This window comes from Hemibagrus wyckioides, linkage group LG27, assembly GCF_019097595.1.
Source record: "Hemibagrus wyckioides isolate EC202008001 linkage group LG27, SWU_Hwy_1.0, whole genome shotgun sequence".
Lineage (NCBI taxonomy): Eukaryota > Metazoa > Chordata > Actinopteri > Siluriformes > Bagridae > Hemibagrus > Hemibagrus wyckioides.
The window spans coordinates 10,461,581-10,482,024 of NC_080736.1; the positions used below are offsets into that span (position 1 = coordinate 10,461,581).

Genomic DNA, 20,444 nt, shown 5'->3' on the forward strand with positions numbered 1-20,444 from the left:
TTGTGGAAAATACAGGCAGCCTGTAGCAACATGTAGGTGTGGAAAATATCGGCTTCGGGATGAATAGATGCAGCGCGGTGGTGACAAGGGAAACCGAGCAGAATGCATTTACGCTGTTTTGTTCACCAGACCAGTGAAGCAAGATGATATCAGGCTCCTTTAGTGCATCACTTGTGCATGAATGTAAATGCTCCGTGCTTAGTAGAACGCCCTGGTGTGGCTTGTGTTATAATTCATGCTTCTTTTTTTTTTTTGCATGTTGAACACCAGGCGTGATGGATAGACCAGCTGAGACAGCACTTCAGCAGCATCTCTTCTCCACGCATCGTAATCTTAGTGTTATGAGGTTCTGTATGGCATTTTGCTGGAAAATATAGTCAGCATGTTAACTTCATTAGAACATATTTCATTCTGGTTTAGTGATACGCTTGTTTGGGTTAAGATTCACAGTTGAGCAATCAGGGTCCAGTATGGCTAGGTGATGGATGAAGAGGGATACTCAAAATCCACCCTGTAACAGAGGAGCAGTAAATTTGTTCCTTCTTGAATTTCCATAATATACCAGCTAATTTTAGGGAAATTATAGAGATCAGCGAGAAAACCTGATGTAGTTTAGTATCAAGATCAAAATGCTATCATAATTCCTGAAAACATGGCAGAAGGGGAGGAGCTAACTGATCAAACCAAGTTATAGCAATTCTACACACAGATCAATTTATACTTTGTCACTTTAGATTTTTTTAGACCCCGTTTAGGAACCTTAGTTTAGATCAAGTGACTTTTTGAGGTAGAATTAGCAACTGTCTTACACTTGGTACGATGCTCCAATTCACACAGCTGCTGGTAATCTGAGAGCTGAGATCACAGGTTTGGTTGATTCGCCACCTGAGTGTAAAGCTTAACTGCATTCTGTTTGTGTAAGCCTATCAAATCAATGATTACTGCTGCTTCCCAGTGACCAATGACTGATCACTCTTGTTTCTAATGGCCAGTCAGTGAATACTACCGTTTCCCTATACCCAATCATTGATTATCTTCGTTTCTATTGAATAATGACTCATCACCATCATTCATTTTGAAGTGCCTTGCCTATATTTACAAGTAATAAAAAGTCATTAATTATTTAGACTGAAACCAATCTTAAACTAAATTCAGGCACTAAATTATCTGGTAGATGAGATTTAAAACCTACTGTATGTTTTGGTTGTGGAACACAGATGGAGAAAAAAAAAATTATTATTTATAATTGCTAAATTTACAAGATGTGTAAGACAAAACAAAAAGCAATCACTGCACTTAAAAAGTGTTTTAAAAATATTTTTAAAAAAAACTGTTCAGAGATTCGCCAACCAAAGAGCTAAAAAAACAGCCTTCATTACATGTTTATTTTTACCCAAAATGCCAAAGTAAGGACTAACTGTCTTGCTAATTTATGATGGTGAAGGAGTAATGTTTCATCTACAAAGTAAAATGATATGTAGTGTTGTAGATATGTAGGGACTGCAAAGTTTTAAATCTACCTATTGACCCTGAGGGACCTTTAATCAAAAATACGCAGACAGAACCTTATAAAACCAGCCACTATTCAGCCCTACGGAATGATAAAGTCTTATATGACACCTGGCCATAAATTGACTTTCTAAATGTCTCAGCATTTTAAGGCACAATTGAGGTGTACTACCATATTACAAACCTATTACACGTCCAGCTGCTATGTCAAAACTTGATGCCTGATATCTCAAGAAAGAACTGTATAATGTGAAAGTCAAGAAATGTCCAGGCAGATAATCCACGGGCCAACAGGAGGGCATTTTATACAATACGTCGCTCCATTGGGTGCATCACTCAATCAGATAGATTGGCATCACCAGGGAGCCTTCTGGTTTAAAATCATGAACGGAGAGTCAGTATGCAGAGCGTCAGATCCGGTATCGTCCTCTCCACAGGACAACACCACCAGTGAAAACACCAGCTATTAGTAAGTGCGATAATGACAGCGAATAGTCTTGCTAACATGTTGTGTATTATATCGAGCATGGTGGCTGATGAATAAAGTAATGTCCCTTGTATTAATTGCCCTTAAGAGGTTACTTGGCTGAATATGAGGCAGGCTACCTGCACACAGTGAAGCATGTCAGTGCGTTTGAGCAGCAAAGGCTCTTTCAGAGGATTGGCTGTGTAATGCAATCTGTATGCAGGGGATGAGTGCCGTGCAAGCTGTGGCTCCCTCATTTGTGCCCAATGCAGGAGGGTCACTCCATCCCTCTCTTCCCCGCTTTTCCTCCCTATTCTCCTCCTGCCTGCTAGCAGTGCGCTCTTCATTATCTCAGACAAAACCGCATGTCACAACACGAAGTTTTCATAGCAACCCTTAACTTGCCCTGAGCTGCTTATGGACAGATTTTTTTAGAATTCTTTTTTTTTATTGTAGGTATTTTTGTCTCCCAGTGCAGACATTGTGAAAGTCAACAGCCTGTGCAAAAATGTTCTATCTTGTTTGAGAATAATGAGGGAGCCTATCTCTGTCTGAAGTTCTACGAGGAATTGTCGACAAAAGCAATCTCTGTTTTAGATTTTGTGTTTAATTACAATGCACGGTGACTTAGTTAATGAATAATGAATGTGACTCCATGCTCGATGTGCTCAGACTTTTAATGCAGTGCTCAGACTCTTCGTTTCATCTCTACACCGTGCACTTTCCATGGCATCCTGAGTTAAATATACCTCCTAGGTATAACCGAGTCAATGTTTTCATATTATCACAAGGAAATAATGGTTTAAAATGTTAGACGGAGTGCGAAGAGAAGCTCGGGAACAAGAGCTCAGCCGAGTTTGACCTCGAGAAGCAATTGCCAAGCGATAGGAGGTCAGATGGCCAAATGGGTTATATCTGTAGTGTGTGTGTGTGAGTGTGTGAGGGGAGAAAGCTGTCACATGGACACAAGCAGCTCAGAGAGTGTGGATATTAAAGAATGCAGCTTTGTGAGCTTTGCACAATGAAACGCTCTCTTCTTTCTCAATGTACAGAGAAAGGGTTCTTGTTCCATGTGCACTATAATGCTATCGTGCAGTTGCTAGAGCAACCTATGATTGGCTGTCTGTGGAGTTTCTAAAAGAGGCACCGTCTTGTAAATTAAAGAGGAATTAGACTCTGTGGTTTGTTGCTATTCTAAAACAGATACTGACACTATAAATGCTGTATCCATTTGCTACTGCAAGTGTTTAAAAGTGACTCTAATGCAAAAGCATGAATTATTCCTAAGCAGACAGTGTGTGTGTGTGTGTGTGTGAGAGAGAGAGAGAGAGACAGAAAGAGAGAGAGAGAAATGGTAGGGGTGTAACACATGTATATAGAGCACTGAGTCACCACCGCTGTGCAACAGTCTGGACACAATGTGAGGTCCGTTCTCTGAATTAGAAACACAGCAACCTGAAAGGCAAAGGCCTCCCAGCAGCATCTCACAGCACAGTTTTTAAGAGGACCATAATATTTAGGCTGGACTTACACTGAGGCATCCCTCACCGTCTTATCCAGAGGGTACCGAGCAGGTGTTGGGTTTAAAAACCGCTAAAAACATATGTGCTGCTCTGTCATTAAGAAAAGGTTTTTGCCCCCTCGCTGTAGTTCTCTAAGGATTGAGAATAAAATGGACGTTATGAACCTGCTGATCAATGATCCAGGTATAGTTTCGAACTCAGACATCAGCTTTAGAATATAAATGCCCTCGGTTCAGACTTAATAAACATTTCTCAGTGGTGTGTCTCTGCATGCTGTAGGAAACCTGCAGAGATAAAGCATTCATAAACTGTAAGGATTCCCTGTATGCCGTTTGAAGCATGCAGAGAATCGTCACGCTTTTGCTACAGGATTATGTAGCCTTCAGATTTTTCGAAATATCATTTAATTTCAAATATAAAATGTTCTACATTTTAATCCTTTGATGTCAGGTTAGTTGTATATGACACTGTCTGGATCAGTGGCGAGTTTTAGGATGACCGCGTCGATCTGTCGTGCTTTCGTCCAGTCAGCATTCTGCTGCTGTCCTTCTCCATCCGAATAGAGGAATGAACTGAAGGGTCTAGACCAGCGTGATCACTCTTTACTCAGATCATCTTGATGAAGAGCCTATCTCGCCTGGGTGCTCCCATAGATTAGATGCGTCTCGGCTTTGTGACTGTTTCCGGAAGGCAGAGAAAAAGAAGAGAAAGTGTTTTTACAATATGTGCCTGGTTGTTGCCACTTTGCTCGGCTGAAGTGATTTGTTGTGGTGCGGAATAATGTTTTTCGGCTCTTTTGTGTCAGCTCGCACAGCGAAATAACAGAGGGTGAGAATGCCTTGCTAAAAATTCCGTCAGTCAACAATAAGAACATGCAAGATTGCCTTCTTGCGAGCTGTGTATTTCCAGCAGGAAGAGCGGCTGCCAAAGCAGCGACTGAAGAGCTTTTGTCTAGTAATTGTATTCCTCCTCAAGCTCTTTCCCCATTATGTTATAGATTTTCTCTGTGGGATGTGGTAGAAGAGCAGCACACGAACACTTCCCCATGGACAGATTATCTGCTACAATGGTGTTAAGGTCCATTGTTGCGAAGATGACTAATAGCATTACACAAGCTGCAAATCTGATGGGGTCTTGTGCTCAACTCTGTGCTCAGAATAACCTGACGGAAATTCCAATGCACGTCTAGAGGGCCGACATTAATTTGTAGGAGCGAGGCTTTCGGCGGCTGTGTTTACCAGCTTCATATTGCTATACGTGCGCACGTTTTAATTTTGCTCCCAACGGCATTACAGCTGCAGCTCGGGATGTACAGGACAGAGCGGCGAGCCCGTGATTGATTGCTCACTAATCCACTTTTTATCCTCACCTGCAGTGCTGTGGGCTGCAGTTTTGGCACTGATCCTGACAGTTTAAAAGTGAACCAGTATTTTCACTAACAAGGGTTTCACACAGTTCCGAAACATGAGGGCACACCAACCCATGGGCAATAAATTATCCTCATGCATAGCTCCTGTTTTTTTTCCCAGCGGTGTGAGCGGTGTGAGTCTGAGACGAGCACATGGTGAATGCAGTGGCACAGCTGCCTGCTCCACATCCTACACTTGCGCTTGACTGAGCAGCTCCTGCAGAAGATCTCTGCATGTTGCACAGTGTCAGGACTCAGTGACTGATGTCTATATCTAAAGCCATTCTCAGTCTGTAAACCCGCCACAATCTGCATGAAAGATTTCATCAAAGACGATTTGTTCTGGTTGATCTAGACTGCTCCAGCTAAATAGTCAATCACTGCTGCGATTTTATGTATTTTGTGGTGTCATAAAATACATGTATATAATGTAATTGCGTTCTGAAGCCATGGCTTCTTCTCTGTCCTGATTATTAAAGGACTTCATTCATTAGCCGTAGGTTCTGTGAGTGCTACTAACTTTATATGCTTAATTTAATAAACTAAATGATCAATTCATTATAAAGATATACAAGCTTTGTGTTTTATTTCCGAGCCCGAAAGCCACTCTGTGATGAAATAAGCAGAGAAGCTGAGCTAATGAAGATGAGATAGAGATTCAATAAACATGCAGTCAGAATATAATTAAGAGCTAAATTACAGTGGATACTACAGTAGCACACATAAATATTAAACATTATTGTCTTGGTAGCTAACAGTAAATAATAAACACTAGATCAGGTATAACATGATGAGCATGAAATGGAGAATTTCTAAAACACCTTTTTTACCTAATGGTGTCTATCATGGTGCACTCAAGAATCCGTCAACTTCAACGAAACAGATTTCTTGTTAAAGCTACAATGAATGTCCTGGTTACAGAATTGTACTTTTTGATCATACGGCACACAGTTATAGAAGGGATATGATTTATAATCTCACTCCCCGGTGTCACCCAGATGAAGGTCCCCTTTGAGTTTGGCTCCTCTCAAGATTTCTTCCTCATGTCATCTCAGGAAGTATTTCCCTCTTCACCATCGCCTCTGACATGCTCCTTAGGGATACATTTACATGTATAATATATATCCTGAATTGATATATTTCTATAAAGCTGCTTTGTGACAATGTCCATGAAGGCATGTTTTTAAGATGTCAAATTTAAAATGATGCATTTAGTTTTTTGAATGGGTCAAGAACCAGAGAAAGAAAGTGTGGAATTTGTACAAAATTTCAACAACAACATCAGAAAAAAAAAAAACAAATTCAGGAAAATGTCAAGATTACAGTAATGCAAAAAAACCCTTTTAACCGGTACACTGGTGAAATCGACTTTTTCAGTTATTAAAAAGAAGTGAAATTTAGTGAATGGAGATGGCTTTCAGTGTGAGATGTTTGTTTTTCCCTCTGTCAGGATAACCTTACACGGAATTTTAGTAGTTGAAGATAACACCTTCAAATTTGAAACGCTTATGAACAAGCACTCGGGGGATCTCAGAGAGCAGAAATGGGTTCGATATCACCATTTACTTTGAAGGAACATTTGTGAGAGAAAAATCAGTTTTAGGGTTGTTGATTTTTTTTGGAACTTGTCTATGAATATATTGTCTCTAGTATGGCAAACTACAGATTCTTAAAGATTTCATTTCATTGTCTGTACCACTTATCCAATCTATACTCGGGTTACGGGTAGCCTTTGCATCATTGGGCATCAAGGCAGGATACACCCTGGACAGAGTGCCAACCCATACACTCTTTCACTACAGGCAATTTAGAGACTCCAATCAGCCTAGAAGTATGTCTTTGGACTGTGGGAGGAAACCCACCAAGCACGGGGAGCACATGCAAACTCCACACACACACAGTGAGCAGGAGCAAGACTCAAACCCAGGAAGCTGGAGGTGTGAAGCAAACATGCTAACCACTAAGCCACCATGCCGCTGGTCTTAAAGATCTAACTGTCTATTTTCATATGAGCCATTACTCTCCATTGTGGCGATTGACAAATTCGATGCGGAACCTGGACACAACAAAACAGGTGCAAATTCCATATTTTAGCCTCTGGAAAAAAGAGTTATCAAGCCTCATATGTTAGTTGCTGATTGGACACGGGATAAATATATTACAAGCAAGGTTTTCACTCATTAGTCTAGTAAAAACAGTTTAATGTAGAGTAACTTATGTTGTTAGGAGTAATTCTTTCTACTGAATGAAAAGGCTTTAGGCAAGTTTTCGACACACGCAGGCTTATTTTAATGTCGTTAACAGCATATCTGAGTCTACACCATATGTATGCCCTTTCATACTGATGCATACTATTACCTATCAGAAACGAACACGTGATGTTCAATAAGGAAATTTCGTTTGTGTTTCTGAATTTCCTGTAGCGTTGAACTGTATCACACTCACAAGCCTCTGTGAACAAAATCTATGAACAAAAACCACAACATATTAAAATGATCTATTTGTGCTTCACATTCAACTTCAGTTCCTGCTGCTATCAAATCCTAGCCAGATTCCTGTGAGCCCATGGTCTGGGACTGTCTCCCATTTGTGTTGACACCTAGCATAATGACTGTATTCTGCGTTTGGGTTACACGCTCACCTGAGGCTCTGCAGAACTCTGTACGGTTCCAGCATGTAGAGAAGGCCAGGCAATAGGAGGTAATCAGTAGGAACATTAGGAGCGTGAGACGGGCGTTCCCTGCAGACTAATCCACCCACGCCACCTGACACGACCACAGCCTGGAAGGGGAAAAAAGCCTGATTGTGGCCATTTTGTCTGATTATTCATGTGTCATTATGATAATGGAGGTAGCACAAGTTAGTTTAGCACAATCTGATGATTATACGGATTATTCCTGGCTCCGGGCTCAGAGGGATTGGGCTTCACACTGAACTAGTCTGCAGAACTGTAGTCCTACTGGACGTGCACGATCATGGCTCCAGAGGATTGGGACTGTGCATTACTTCTACGACTTGTACCAATTTTCTCTAAATAAACAGCTTGAAGAGCACTTCTAAAAGGCAAGTAAAGTATTGATTTTTACATGTTTCAGCACAACAGCAAAAGAGGTACTCAGTCCTCAGCGCTGAGTGGCAGGGTTATGTAATGTTCATCCATGTATTTGGTGCATAATTCTCTATTTAAATTCAATCGGATAGAATGGAATGACCTGACCATCAAACTAGATTCGAAACGAATTGTAATTAAACACCATTCACATTTTTTTTTTTTTTTTTACATTGGAATAAAAGCTCCCTATGGATAATGACGCTTTAGGAAAAGAAATCAGGCTAAGCACTTGAAATAGTGACTATCATGTGTACGTAGGTATATGTTTCTGCCCAAATCCGTCTTTTACGGTTATTAACATCATCGTCTACTCAAAGCAAACAGAATGCACTTACACTTACAGTTCAGTCTTTGTAAATTCTACTGAGAACTTGCTTTTGGGTAAAGCCTCTCCTTTGACTGCTGCACACTCTCCCAATTTCAATAAAGACCTTGGCATGCAGCCTGTCAGCCAAACCTCTGTGTAAGCGTGTATCGGTTCCCCCCGAACACAGCGTCTCCTGAGAACTTTCCTTTTGTGTGGTGTTTGTCCTTTTATAGTTGTAGGGCAAACAAAGCTGAGTGCCTTCCAAAATTGCAACTGAGTGATTAACTTGAGGTAATATCAGCTTATGAGATTTTGTGCTGTGCATCTGAACAGCAATTAAATTTTGAAGAGCTTGCATGAAAGGAGGATAAATAACTGACCATGAAATAATACATTATTGTGAGAAGTAGATTGTTTAACGTTGACTTGAGTAATAAATAAATAAATAAATAAATAAATAAATAAATAAATAAAGCTTCAATTAGATACAAGATTGTTGTTGAAGGCTAATTATCCTCGAAATTGTGAGTAATATAGTCACACGTTGTGACATTAGTTATGACCTTGAATTCTGTGACTTATCACGTTGTAATTATATCGCATGTAGTGGTTGCAAATTGGTCTTTTTGTCCTCTACAGAAACCAGTGAAAAAGAAAATCACCTGTTTAATTACAAATTGCTCAAGAATAGAGCATCAAATTACAAGAAAATAAACCACGACAGAAAGGATACCATTAAAAATGCAACATACCATTGATGGATATATTTTTACAATCCAGGTGGTCACAACTTAACCATAAGAAAAATTTGTGAAGGGATTAATAGTCCTATAAGTTAACCGTATAACACCTGATAAGACAACGGATATTGAATAGCAATCTAAAGGGCCGTAAGGTAAAGGTTCCTGCCAGCGTCTTCTTGTGGACTTTTTGCCTCCCGATCAAAATGACACTTTTTCTAACGTCCAAGAGTGCATTGTAAAGACCATGTCAGGCATCGATTGTGAAGTAAAATGTGGTGGATGATTGATATAGCATTATAGCCATTCTATCAGAGATGCTGTCCTCTGCAGCCACTCCTGCAGATCAATAGGGCTTTTTACTGTCAGACATTCTTGGGTAATTGAATGAATGAATGAACCGGTCTGACTTCAGAAGCAGACAGCAGGTCCGTGGGGAGAGTCATGGCATGCCTTGTTCAATGGACAGAAAAATCATATAATTGTTAAAAATTTCTGAATAATAATAATAATAATAATAATAATAATAATGGTAGTAGTAATTATTGTTATTATTATTATTATTATTATTATTATTATTATTAGTGTATATTATAATTTGTATTCATATATACGTTATGCATATGCAACCATCCTGACGTACCATTCCCAAAATTTTATTTCACTAAATTACACATGAAATTATTTAATGAATATATAATGGATTTTGTTATATCAAAAGCATTTGATTAAAAGGTTGAGTTTATTGCTTCAAAATACTCCAGGCTCTGCTTTATTTCTTTCCCCTTGGCCCGAGTTTATCAGCTCAAACTGCCATTCACCTCTCTTCCTTTAATTACTTTTTTTTTTTTTTTGCTGATGATGCTGTAGGGAGATGTTTTGTTTTTATCACCTGTAACTTGAACCAGCTGAGGAATGACAAAAAACTTATCTTGAACATGAAATATATTAAAAAAGTTCTAAGTTATAACAGTGTGCTTCATTAAGTGCTTAGATTCTACTGGTTCCATTGAGGTGAAGTGAATGAGAAAGGCTGACAGCTGGAATAAACACTGCTTGTGATTTTACAGGAATAATTATTCTATTGTACTGAAGAATTAAATTGCACGTAAACTCAAACCGTGTAGTTAAAAGCCCTGGTGTTGGCATGCCACGTAGAAATGTGGTCTAGTTCTTTTTAATACTAGTCTTTACGTTACATAAGCAGCGCAGTGTTGATTCTTAGATCAATATTTTCTTAGCTTTCCTTGAGATACATATAAGTAGGAGCAGCAGGAGATGTCTCACACAGTCTATATTAGGCTTGTGTGGGTAGACAGGAACTTAGTGTGCCTTAATCTCTATTTATGGACTATTAGTCCAGTTTTGTTTTCAGCATCTAACAAATGTGAGAATCGAATACAAACAATGAATCCGGGGTACAATCATTGTTGTTTTTGGATATTGGCTCTGATTTAGCAGACAGTCTGAGAACATTTAAGTTCTCTCGTATGTTCATTGGTTATTTTTGGTTTAAATACGTGAGCGCCTGCTAGGATGTGGCCTGATTACATCGTGCATCCCATTAAGAGTATGTCCCCTGGAAGACCTCTCAGCATCTCACAGTGCTGTGTCAATTACGCTGCTGCTAACTAACACTCGCTGCTGAATGCAGACATTAATCATCTACGTCTCCACACAGTTAATTCAATCACATTTCTGCATTTTTGCAGTTCCTGAAAATGATATATACTACTGCCATGCTTCTCAAATGCAGCTGGAAGAAAGCATGATGAAGTCTCGAACCTAAGTGAAGCAAACCCATTTATAATAATATTTGTTAGAATAAAACAGACATGAATGTAATAGACATTGTCACAGGTTTATCTAAATGTTGAAATGTTGCAATATTGAGAAAGCCCACTCGATTTAAAAGGTGTAAATTCAGTGAATTGCACCGTGTGGTGCAAATAACACCATTTTTGGTGTTTGATCTAAACCTGTAATTAAGAGCACACTCTACTCACACAGAGGTTGTGTTTAACTCTGCCAAGTGAGTTTGGGTTAGTGACCGGTGTGCCAGATCTCATAATGTTTTCATCCAACTCGCTCTCATTTTCCTCCAGTCCGTTTGTCTCTGTCTCTTGTTTTCACACATATACACACTCGAACACACCCGATCAATATAATTTTGAGTGATGTTAGCACATACTTATAAACATGGCAGGTAATAATCAGATTTTTTTATGAGAACACTCATAGAAAATCATTTTTCTGTTCTCCACTACTGGCATATTTCTAGTAGGTTTGAATGATGCTTTAGGCCAGTACTATCCTGTGCAGAGAAACCCAGAAGTGGAACACAATCCTCAGGGGCCTGTATGCTTTCTCTACTTATCTGGCAGTCTGTTGTTTCAAGATTTCCATATGCTGATTATTATTTCAAGCAGACTGAAAGACTGTACTAAAATATTTTTCCATTGGCTAAAATAATAAAAAAAAAATATATAAATAATAATAATCCTTTATGTAATAATTTTGGTGGTCATCGTACTAAATATTTCACATACAGAGATCTAGAAATTACACAAACCAGATTGAAAAATCTCATATTTAAAGGAGTACTTTAACATCTACAAGCATGGACTATGATTTATAAGGTTCATAAGGTTCATAATCATAATATAGGATCCACTCTTTGAAAAGGTATTCGTCAAGAGTTCATAAATATATAATATGTGCTTTGAACCCTTTATTCCAAGAGAAACCCAGTGTCCCAGAGGTGGTGTCCGAGAAGTGGTATAGTGTTTCAAAACATCACAAATCATCAGAACCTCAGACATGACATCACTAACAAAGTAATTATTTTTCTCTTTTTCAGGCTGCTTCATTTGGGGAGATGGAACCAGCAGACGATAAATTATGAATGTTGAACAAGATGACCTCTTACCATCAGCACCAGATGATGAGAGGTCCTAGATGGAAAGGGGCTTGGTTCGACCCTTTATTCCTCCTGCTCTTGGCTCTGCAGTTGCTTGCAGTGGCAGGATTAGTGAGGGCCCAGACTTGCCCCTCTGTGTGTTCCTGCAGCAACCAATTTAGCAAGGTCATCTGCACACGCAGAGGACTCAGGGAAGTCCCTGATGGCATCTCCACCAACACACGCTACCTGAACCTTCAGGACAATCTTATACAGGTCATCAAAGTAGACAGTTTCAAGCATCTACGCCATTTAGAGATCCTCCAACTTAGCAAAAATCATATCCGCAACATTGAGATTGGCGCCTTCAATGGGCTAACCAGCCTTAACACCCTGGAGCTCTTTGACAATCGCCTCACAACCATCCCAAATGGAGCTTTTGAGTATCTTTCTAAGCTCAAAGAACTGTGGCTTAGGAATAACCCAATTGAGAGCATACCATCCTATGCTTTTAACCGTTTACCCTCCTTAAGGAGGCTGGACTTGGGGGAGCTCAAGCGTCTCTCCTATATCTCAGATGGAGCATTTGAGGGCTTAAGCAACTTGCGCTACCTGAACATGGGAATGTGTAACCTCAAGGAGGTCCCCAACATTAGGCCCTTAGTTCGCTTGGACGAGCTCGAGATGTCAGGGAACCAGCTGACGGTGATCCAGCCTGGTTCGTTCAAAGGTCTTATCCACCTCCAGAAGCTGTGGATGATGCATTCCCAGATCCAAACAATTGAAAGGAACTCTTTTGATGACCTTCAGTCATTAAGTGAGCTCAACCTGGCTCATAATAACCTCACATTTGTGCCCCATGACCTTTTCACTCCTTTGCGCCATTTGCAGAGAGTTCACCTACACCATAATCCGTGGAATTGCAACTGTGACATCCTGTGGTTAAGCTGGTGGCTAAGGGAAACCGTACCAACTAACACCAGCTGCTGTGCTCGCTGTAACTCTCCTCCAAGCCTCAAGGGGCGCTACATTGGTGAGCTGGACCAGAGCTACTTTCAGTGTTATGCACCTGTCATTGTTGAGCCTCCTGCAGACCTCAATGTTACTGAGGGAATAGCAGTGGAGCTTAAATGTCGGACAAATTCTCTGACCTCAGTCAGTTGGCTAACACCAAATGGCTCCATTATGACACATGGGGCATCCCAGGCACGTGTCATAGTGCAAAATGATGGAACACTGAATTTCACCAGTGTTACATTGCACGACACGGGGAACTACACCTGCATGGTCAGCAACATGCTGGGAAACATTTCAGCTTCTGCAATCCTCAACGTGACCTCCATAGACAACAGTGGTTTCACGTACTTCACCACAGTCACTGTTGAGACCATCGAGTCCCCAATCGATGGGCTGAGTAGGACCCCTGAGCAGCCTTCCTTTGGCTGGGTGGCATCATCTACTACAAGAGCAACGCCGATTTCCACAGAGAAAGCCTACACCATCCCTGTGACGGACATTGAGGGAGCTCTCAATGGTTTGGAGGAGGTAATGAAGACCACCAAGATCATCATCGGCTGCTTCGTGGCCATCACACTCATGGCTGCCGTCATGCTCATCATATTCTACAAGATGAGAAAGCAGCACCACCAGCAAGATCACAATGGGCCGGCCCGCACAGTCGAGATCATCAGTGTCGATGATGGGGTTCCTGCGATGGAGAGCCACCTCACTCTTCCTTCACTGGAGCATGAGCACTACAACCACTACAACTCCTACAAGAGAGCTTACAACCATGCTTCGACACTCGGCTCGCTGCACAGCTCTGTGCATGAACCTTTACTAATCCAAGCCAGCTCAAAAGATAATGTGCAAGAGACACAAATTTGAATTTCCTCGCTTTGAACAGGAAAAGTTGATCTGTACTAACAATGTTATTGGCTTCGGTGGCAGACATGTCCTGATGATGAAGATGGGGATGTCACTGAGGATGTATGTATTATTTCAACAAATGTGTTTACAAGCAAAGATTATTTATTTAAAGATATGTCTAGTGGCTGTATCAAAAAAAAGTGTTCATATCATTTTCCTCCTCCTAATTTTCGTTTGAATTTGGGATTTAATGGATGAATGGTCTGCGGAGAAACAATGCACTTGCGAATTCAAGGTAAAATGATGCTTTTGGCAGCCTCCTGCGAACAAACCACAAGGTATTACATTCATAATAATGACATATTTGTTGTATCTGTGGGCATGCTGCAGCATTTCACTTCATCTTTTCACATTTTAGTGAAATGAGTGCAAAAGATGGCCACTAAGGACTTAAGACTGTAAATAATGTAGTGTAAGTAGATGTGATAAACCTATCTGGTGGATGCAGAAAATTCAGAGAAGAAAATCAATTGTTTCTATTCCCCACAATATGGTCATATATTGTGCAGCAGCAGAAAAGAAAAGCCTTCAATACAATGGTCTAGATTACATGGTGCAGATGATGGTCTCTGTTCATTTCTGAGCTACTGAATTCCCAGAGCATACAACATACGAGTGCAATAATTGGACAAGGGTATAAAGATGTGTAATTATGTGCATTAAATATAGCCCTTTCATATGGGTTACAGGTACGGCTTTAATTTTAAAATCCATTTTGAAATCAGATTGAAGCCTTTAACCACTACATCTCACCCTAAACTTGCTTTTCATCATTTGTCCTTGGTCAAGTCGTTATAAATCTCGTGAAAGCTCAGATCATGACAATGGAAACTCACCCACGAATAAAGCTTAGCTGCTGTGATAAACAGCAGTGTCATACTTTGCAAGAGAAAGCACAATTCTTTGTTTAATCTTGCATGTAGCTCATTTCCAATTCTATGGAAACTCCTTACCTTGCAGGTAGAATATTGGGTTACTGCCCAGTGCTGGTTAAGGATCTTACACTATATTACCAGTGCTGTTACATTGCCTAAGAAAGGAGTTTATTGTGGTTCGTGTATGTGTGTATGCAATGTAATTACTATCATTTAAAAATATTAATTGTCATTTAATTAACAGCACTTTCAATTAGCAAGCACTATCTTATTCGTATATGCTCTGCTGCTCATCACATTTTCCTTTTGCCTGAATGATTGAACTGAGTGATAATATAAGCGTGTTTGTGTGTGTGAGTGTGCGTGCGCATGGGTTCCGAAATTTATTTTCACTATTTTACATCTTTTATAATTGTGAAAATGAGATGTTAGTCTCAACATTATGCAGAAGTGAAATTAAATATTCACCTCATTATCATTGTCATTTCAAAATGTGACTAAGAATGCTGATTTAGGGATTAAAAAAGAAAGCATTCAGTTTGCCAGCTTGAGCTTTTGAGGATTTTTCAGGATTTTTAAACGTTAAATCAACGATTTAACAAAAAAGGAATCAATCCAATAATAAAACAGTTTTTTTTTTTTAAAGGTCTTCAGGAGTTTGCCATAACAAACATTTAAGCAGGCCATAAACAGATGAGGGTAATACGATTTTTATTCCTGATTTTATTTTATTAGTACTGTTTTGTATGAAATATTTGACCTTTGTTTTAAACCATTTACTGCCACTGGTGTTCGGAAACGCTTCAGAAAAGAGATATAGATTCAGAGATTCAGAGAAGAGCTAAAGATTTCCTGAATTTCTCATGTGTACTATATATATTGAGTCCTATACTTATTTACAGTATATACTGTACCTGTTTGTTCATGGCTTTTACTCTTAGTTCCATTGGAGTCTAAATTCTTTGCAGGGCTTATAAGAATTCATATATGTTGATATGTGGAAAACAAAACAGAACCCATTGCTTACCTTCCAGTCCAACCTTTTTTTTCCAGATAATCTTGAATAGGACTTACAGTCAGTGTGTACAGAAAAGAACTACACTTTGGCCATTAAAAAGAGTGACTGTGTGTGCTTGAGTGACAAAAAAATGACTTTCCTCAATCTGCTCACATGACCAGCTACTACAGCTATCGAGTCTGAACCTCCCTGGCATACGTGACTCTCACCGTGTATCTATGGCATTAAGCAGAATTCTTTTTCGTTCTGTTTTTCTTGTTGTGATTTGTTTGTTATTGGTAACTCATTTTAGATTTCTATGATGAATTGAAGTGAAGAATCCTGGTATTTTATCTCTTTTTGAGTGAGAGAATATATGCTTCTCCAGAAGAAGATTTCTATACGGACTGTTTAAGCATTAACAGCAACATCTCTAAATCCAACATTACACGTACGGATCAGTCGATGATATTATTGGGATACGCTTATTTGAGGGTTAACCATATATAAAAAAAAAGAAAGAAAGAAAGAAAGAAAGAAAGAAAGAAAACAGACATTTATTAATACCAGAGATTGTAGTTCATACAGTACATGCTGTAAATGTAAATAAAATGTTTTTTTAAGTGTTGGGTCTTGGAATTATTAATCCTGAGAAAGTATTTGTTTTGTTTATTAATCTATGTCTGACTTTTTGGTACTTATTAAGATAAATGTCTCTTAGGGTCATATCATGGTTAGACATAAATATGTACAAACTGCTCAGAACTTTCAGCTTAAAAAAAGAAAAGACTGCAGATGCTGTGAATCTTGCCTATTAGCTCATCTGAGCAGGTCTTGGATGCTTAACTCACTCCACCTTGAACTGTACACTGCCTGTAATAAACTCCTCCAGAGCCACAGTAATATTTTGTATAAAGTCTCTCAGGGAATCCTGAAGAGGTGAACCATGCTGGAGCACTACATGTAAATTCATTCATTTATTTCAGATACAAAGTGGAACTTTTTCATGTTTTTTTTAATGTATGATTTTTTCTACCTCATAGCATTTACTCAACTTTTTTTTTTTTTAAATTAAATGTTCTATAATATTGCCGTAACAGTGCAAATACTCGATTATTTAGCTTATTATTGCTGGATAGTTTTGTAAATGGATTTGAAGTTGAAAGACACTCATAGCATTAAGTCTATCATCTCGGGGTGGGATGGATAGCATACTCTCACTTCCCTGTCAGTCACAGTAACACTAGCCAGTCATGGGCATCTGTGAGCTCATGTACTATATGCAGAAGAGGGCAGATAGAAGGCTTTCCTCAGAGTGTGTTATCCTGCGCAGGGTTTAAACAGATGTGGTAACTGGTTTCACATCTGGGATGAAGCATGTGTTAGACCTCATCTTACCTGTACTGTATGTGAGAGCCGTGTTTATGACGGTGGCAGCATCATACAGTATATTTTTACATATAACACGGTCTCTCACTCTCAAATTCTTAACAATCCGCATAATTTAAATTATATTAAAAGATATAAAGGGTAACATTAGGGTTAGGGGTGGGGTTAATGTTCAAACATTTTCTTGCAACTAAATGATTTATATTAAATAAAATCAAACTTCTCACAAACTGATCTGTTATGTAAAAAATCATTCTACACAAATTATTGCATAACTTTATAAATATTTTATCCAAAACAAGATGTATAATCGCTGATTCATGACTGATTGATTCCATTTATTCATCGTTCTCGCTGATTCAGTGATTCATTTAAACCAGTTAGCTGGCGCAATCAGAGTAAGAGACAGTTCACAAAGAGATACACATTATATACCTTATGAAGCAAATAGAAACATGACTCATGTCTATGTGAATCAGCAGTAATACCAGGAAGCAGTTAATCCCACGCATACAAGCAATTCAGCATCTGTTCCCTGATTGTCCGTGTGGGCTCAATTTAGCCTGCGAGTCTTGAAGAATGGCAGCTAGAGTGAATTAAAACCCCCAGAAGACCTTGACAAGTCGGAAATGGCTTTGGGAAGGGCATCAAAGTGCATCTATTAATTATAAACCCGACATATGTGCCCCGCTTTTATTACATACAGCTAATGCATTTGTTGAGTAAAAAGGAAGAGGCAACACAGGTGTGTTAGTGGAAAAATATAGGAAGAATAGCCGTAGTCGTTTCTTGGGTGTAATAAAGAATTGGTGCGGCTTCAAGTGCATCATCAATTCCATGAGTCAGCTTCTCTTTCGATGACAAAAACAAGTCATCACAAGGCTTTATTTCACCTAGATGGAGGAAAAATGTTCTTCTCACACATACATACCCTCATCATTCATTTTGGCACCCCACCGCACCAAAGCGAACTGAGAGACGAGTGACCTCTAGACATGAGCCGACACATCTTGGCTTAAGATGGACTTGATTTTACAGCACCTCCTGTTGAGTTATGAGATGCTTGACATCTAATCCATAGGGCTTAAGCTGAAGTCTCGGTGAAACCAGACACTTGTGAATAGAATTTATAGGCACCCCACATTGTCTCATTCCCTGTGTGATTAATTGTGCGGGGGCGCTGACAGACGGAAGTACATCAGTTAATTAATTTTGCCTGGACAATGCCATTAGCCACACCAGGCACCGAGAGGAGGTGGGGGATTGCAGGCATGTGCCATCAGATTGTCTGCCTATCCCAGCACTCACACTCACCAGATATAATGAATGTAATCAGCAGTTGGCACAAGCTGGCACCGGCAACCAACGCATTTAGAAGTAGCACTATCTATCTGTCTATCTATCTATCTGTCACCGAAATGAATGGAAGTGAGAAAGATCAATTGTAGGACAGAATCTCATTGTTTTATTAACATGGTTATTTTCCAAATAGCGATGAGTTATAATTGTACATTACGCTTTGGCATGGGGAAGATGAAATACAGCGAGCCGATGCTGCCAGTAAGTGCGTACACTTCACTCCCAGCTGAAGCATTTAGGTGTCAAATTAATTAATCCTCGTCCTCCTCTGAGAGAGGAGTAGCCTGCCAAGTGCAGCCTGCACTGCTGCTTACCAGTATCAAATAAATGCATTCGATTATCAGTGTAAAAATATATGTGCATCTCAAAGTCAAGATCAATATTCATATATTCCATTTACATCATTTTTCTTCATTTGCATACATCTGCAAGAGGACGCTTAGTCTAAAAAGAGTCCACGATTTTTCTTCCTTACGGTCTCATCTTATAACCTGATAGCTCTAGTCGCCCCAGTTTTAAACGACTATTTACTTCCGACGTAAACATGCAGATTTTGTGATTTAACCAGTTCAGAAAAAATCAGCTGCGAAACAACAAAAAACAGCTTTTAGCATTGTGGTTGTGTGAAATCAAAGACCTGCTTATCCTGCCTTTGAGTAAGTGGCTGGCAATTTGCGACCGCAATTTGATATGGCTAATTTGTGCGGGCCCCATGCCGAGTTCGTCTGCTCGGGTGTTTGTGCTTTGAAGGCAGGGGTCACCCTGAAACATCCATAGAGATTGCTCTTCCACCCAGGGGGTAGCCATTTTGGGGAACTGATGTTCCGTGCACTCTGAAGTTGTCGCATCCCCCTGCAAATGGCAGCTGTGATTGTAATGCTTATCTTAAGTCTCTTCATCTTTGGCAAAGAATAATTAACAGCGAGCATGAGGAGTCTGTCTGCTGCTAAACTGTAATTACAAGTCCCATTACTCCAAGGGGGCGTTCAGAGCAATTAGCATTCCTCACTCAGCCGTCTGAAAAAAGTACGATGAGAGCAGTTTGTTCAGTTTTGATACTATAGTGTTCTCAAGAGCTCCCAATAAAAAAAAAATCTACTAAACATTCAACATTCCTTTCAGGTTTACCAGTTTGGGTACAAACTGAGGTAATTGGCAGTACCACCCCTATTCATGGAAATGAAGAGTCATATCGAGCTGCTTTATGCATAAAAGCGTCAAAGCACTGAAATGATCATCAAGATGGTAGAAAGAGAACCACTCAGTATACTTTCATAAAGCATTTTGAAGATCTTAAGGCTTTTAAGCCATTTGGGGAAATGAACCAGAACTAAAATATATTTATCCTCTTGGCCATACGGGAATCTGTCGTGTCAGGACGAGGACGTCGGCCCGCAACAGTATTAGCACTAATACATCTGGACTGGCTTATGTAATATCCTTTAGAGCTTCCTGGCAAGATATCCTCCAGAGTTGCCCTTTCTCCGCTTGCTAATTTACTGAAAACCCTCAGGGACACGTGTGTTAAAATCAACCCCGAAAACAACAACGTCGCTCGATCGTCAAAGGAAACCATTAAGCTCATCCAGAAACAAACCTATACTGTAGAGACTTAAGAAAGGCTGCAAAATGCCCACATTCCCGTTTCCCTATCTCCAGATTGGACTTTGAACAGAACTTTCACTTGTATGCTGTTTTCACCGCGCAGCCTGTCGAGTTGTCCGAACCGAGAGAGGCCTTTGCACTTCTCATTAAATGTGTTCATGCAGATCCAATGTGCTATTCATCCTCCCTCAACTCAGTTCACAAAGCTCCTTCCATTTGAATCTCCTCTCCTGCCAAGCCAGATCACCCAATTTGAACTAAGCATCCTGGTGCTGCATATGGCCATAGCTGCTTTCCTATGATCTGAGCCAAGAGAGCTTTTGTAT

At 39.7% G+C, this 20,444-nt stretch overlaps 1 protein-coding gene across 5 annotated transcripts in view; it reads left to right on the forward strand.

The window, feature by feature from the left end:
• Positions 1-16,702, forward strand: part of lrrc4cb (leucine rich repeat containing 4C, genome duplicate b) — a 37,997-nt gene extending 21,295 nt beyond the window's left edge. For 4 of the 5 annotated variants that reach the window (XM_058381305.1, XM_058381302.1, XM_058381301.1 and 1 more), the window contains exon 2: positions 11,926-16,702. In XM_058381305.1, coding sequence (XP_058237288.1) covers positions 11,971-13,851 — 1,881 coding nt within the window. In that variant the 5' untranslated portion in view covers positions 11,926-11,970 and the 3' untranslated portion in view covers positions 13,852-16,702. Of the gene's footprint in view, positions 1-270; positions 347-11,925 lie in introns of all 5 variants that reach the window. The other variant, XM_058381303.1, reaches the window with a different exon arrangement.
• The last annotated feature ends 3,742 nt before the right edge of the window (positions 16,703-20,444 follow it).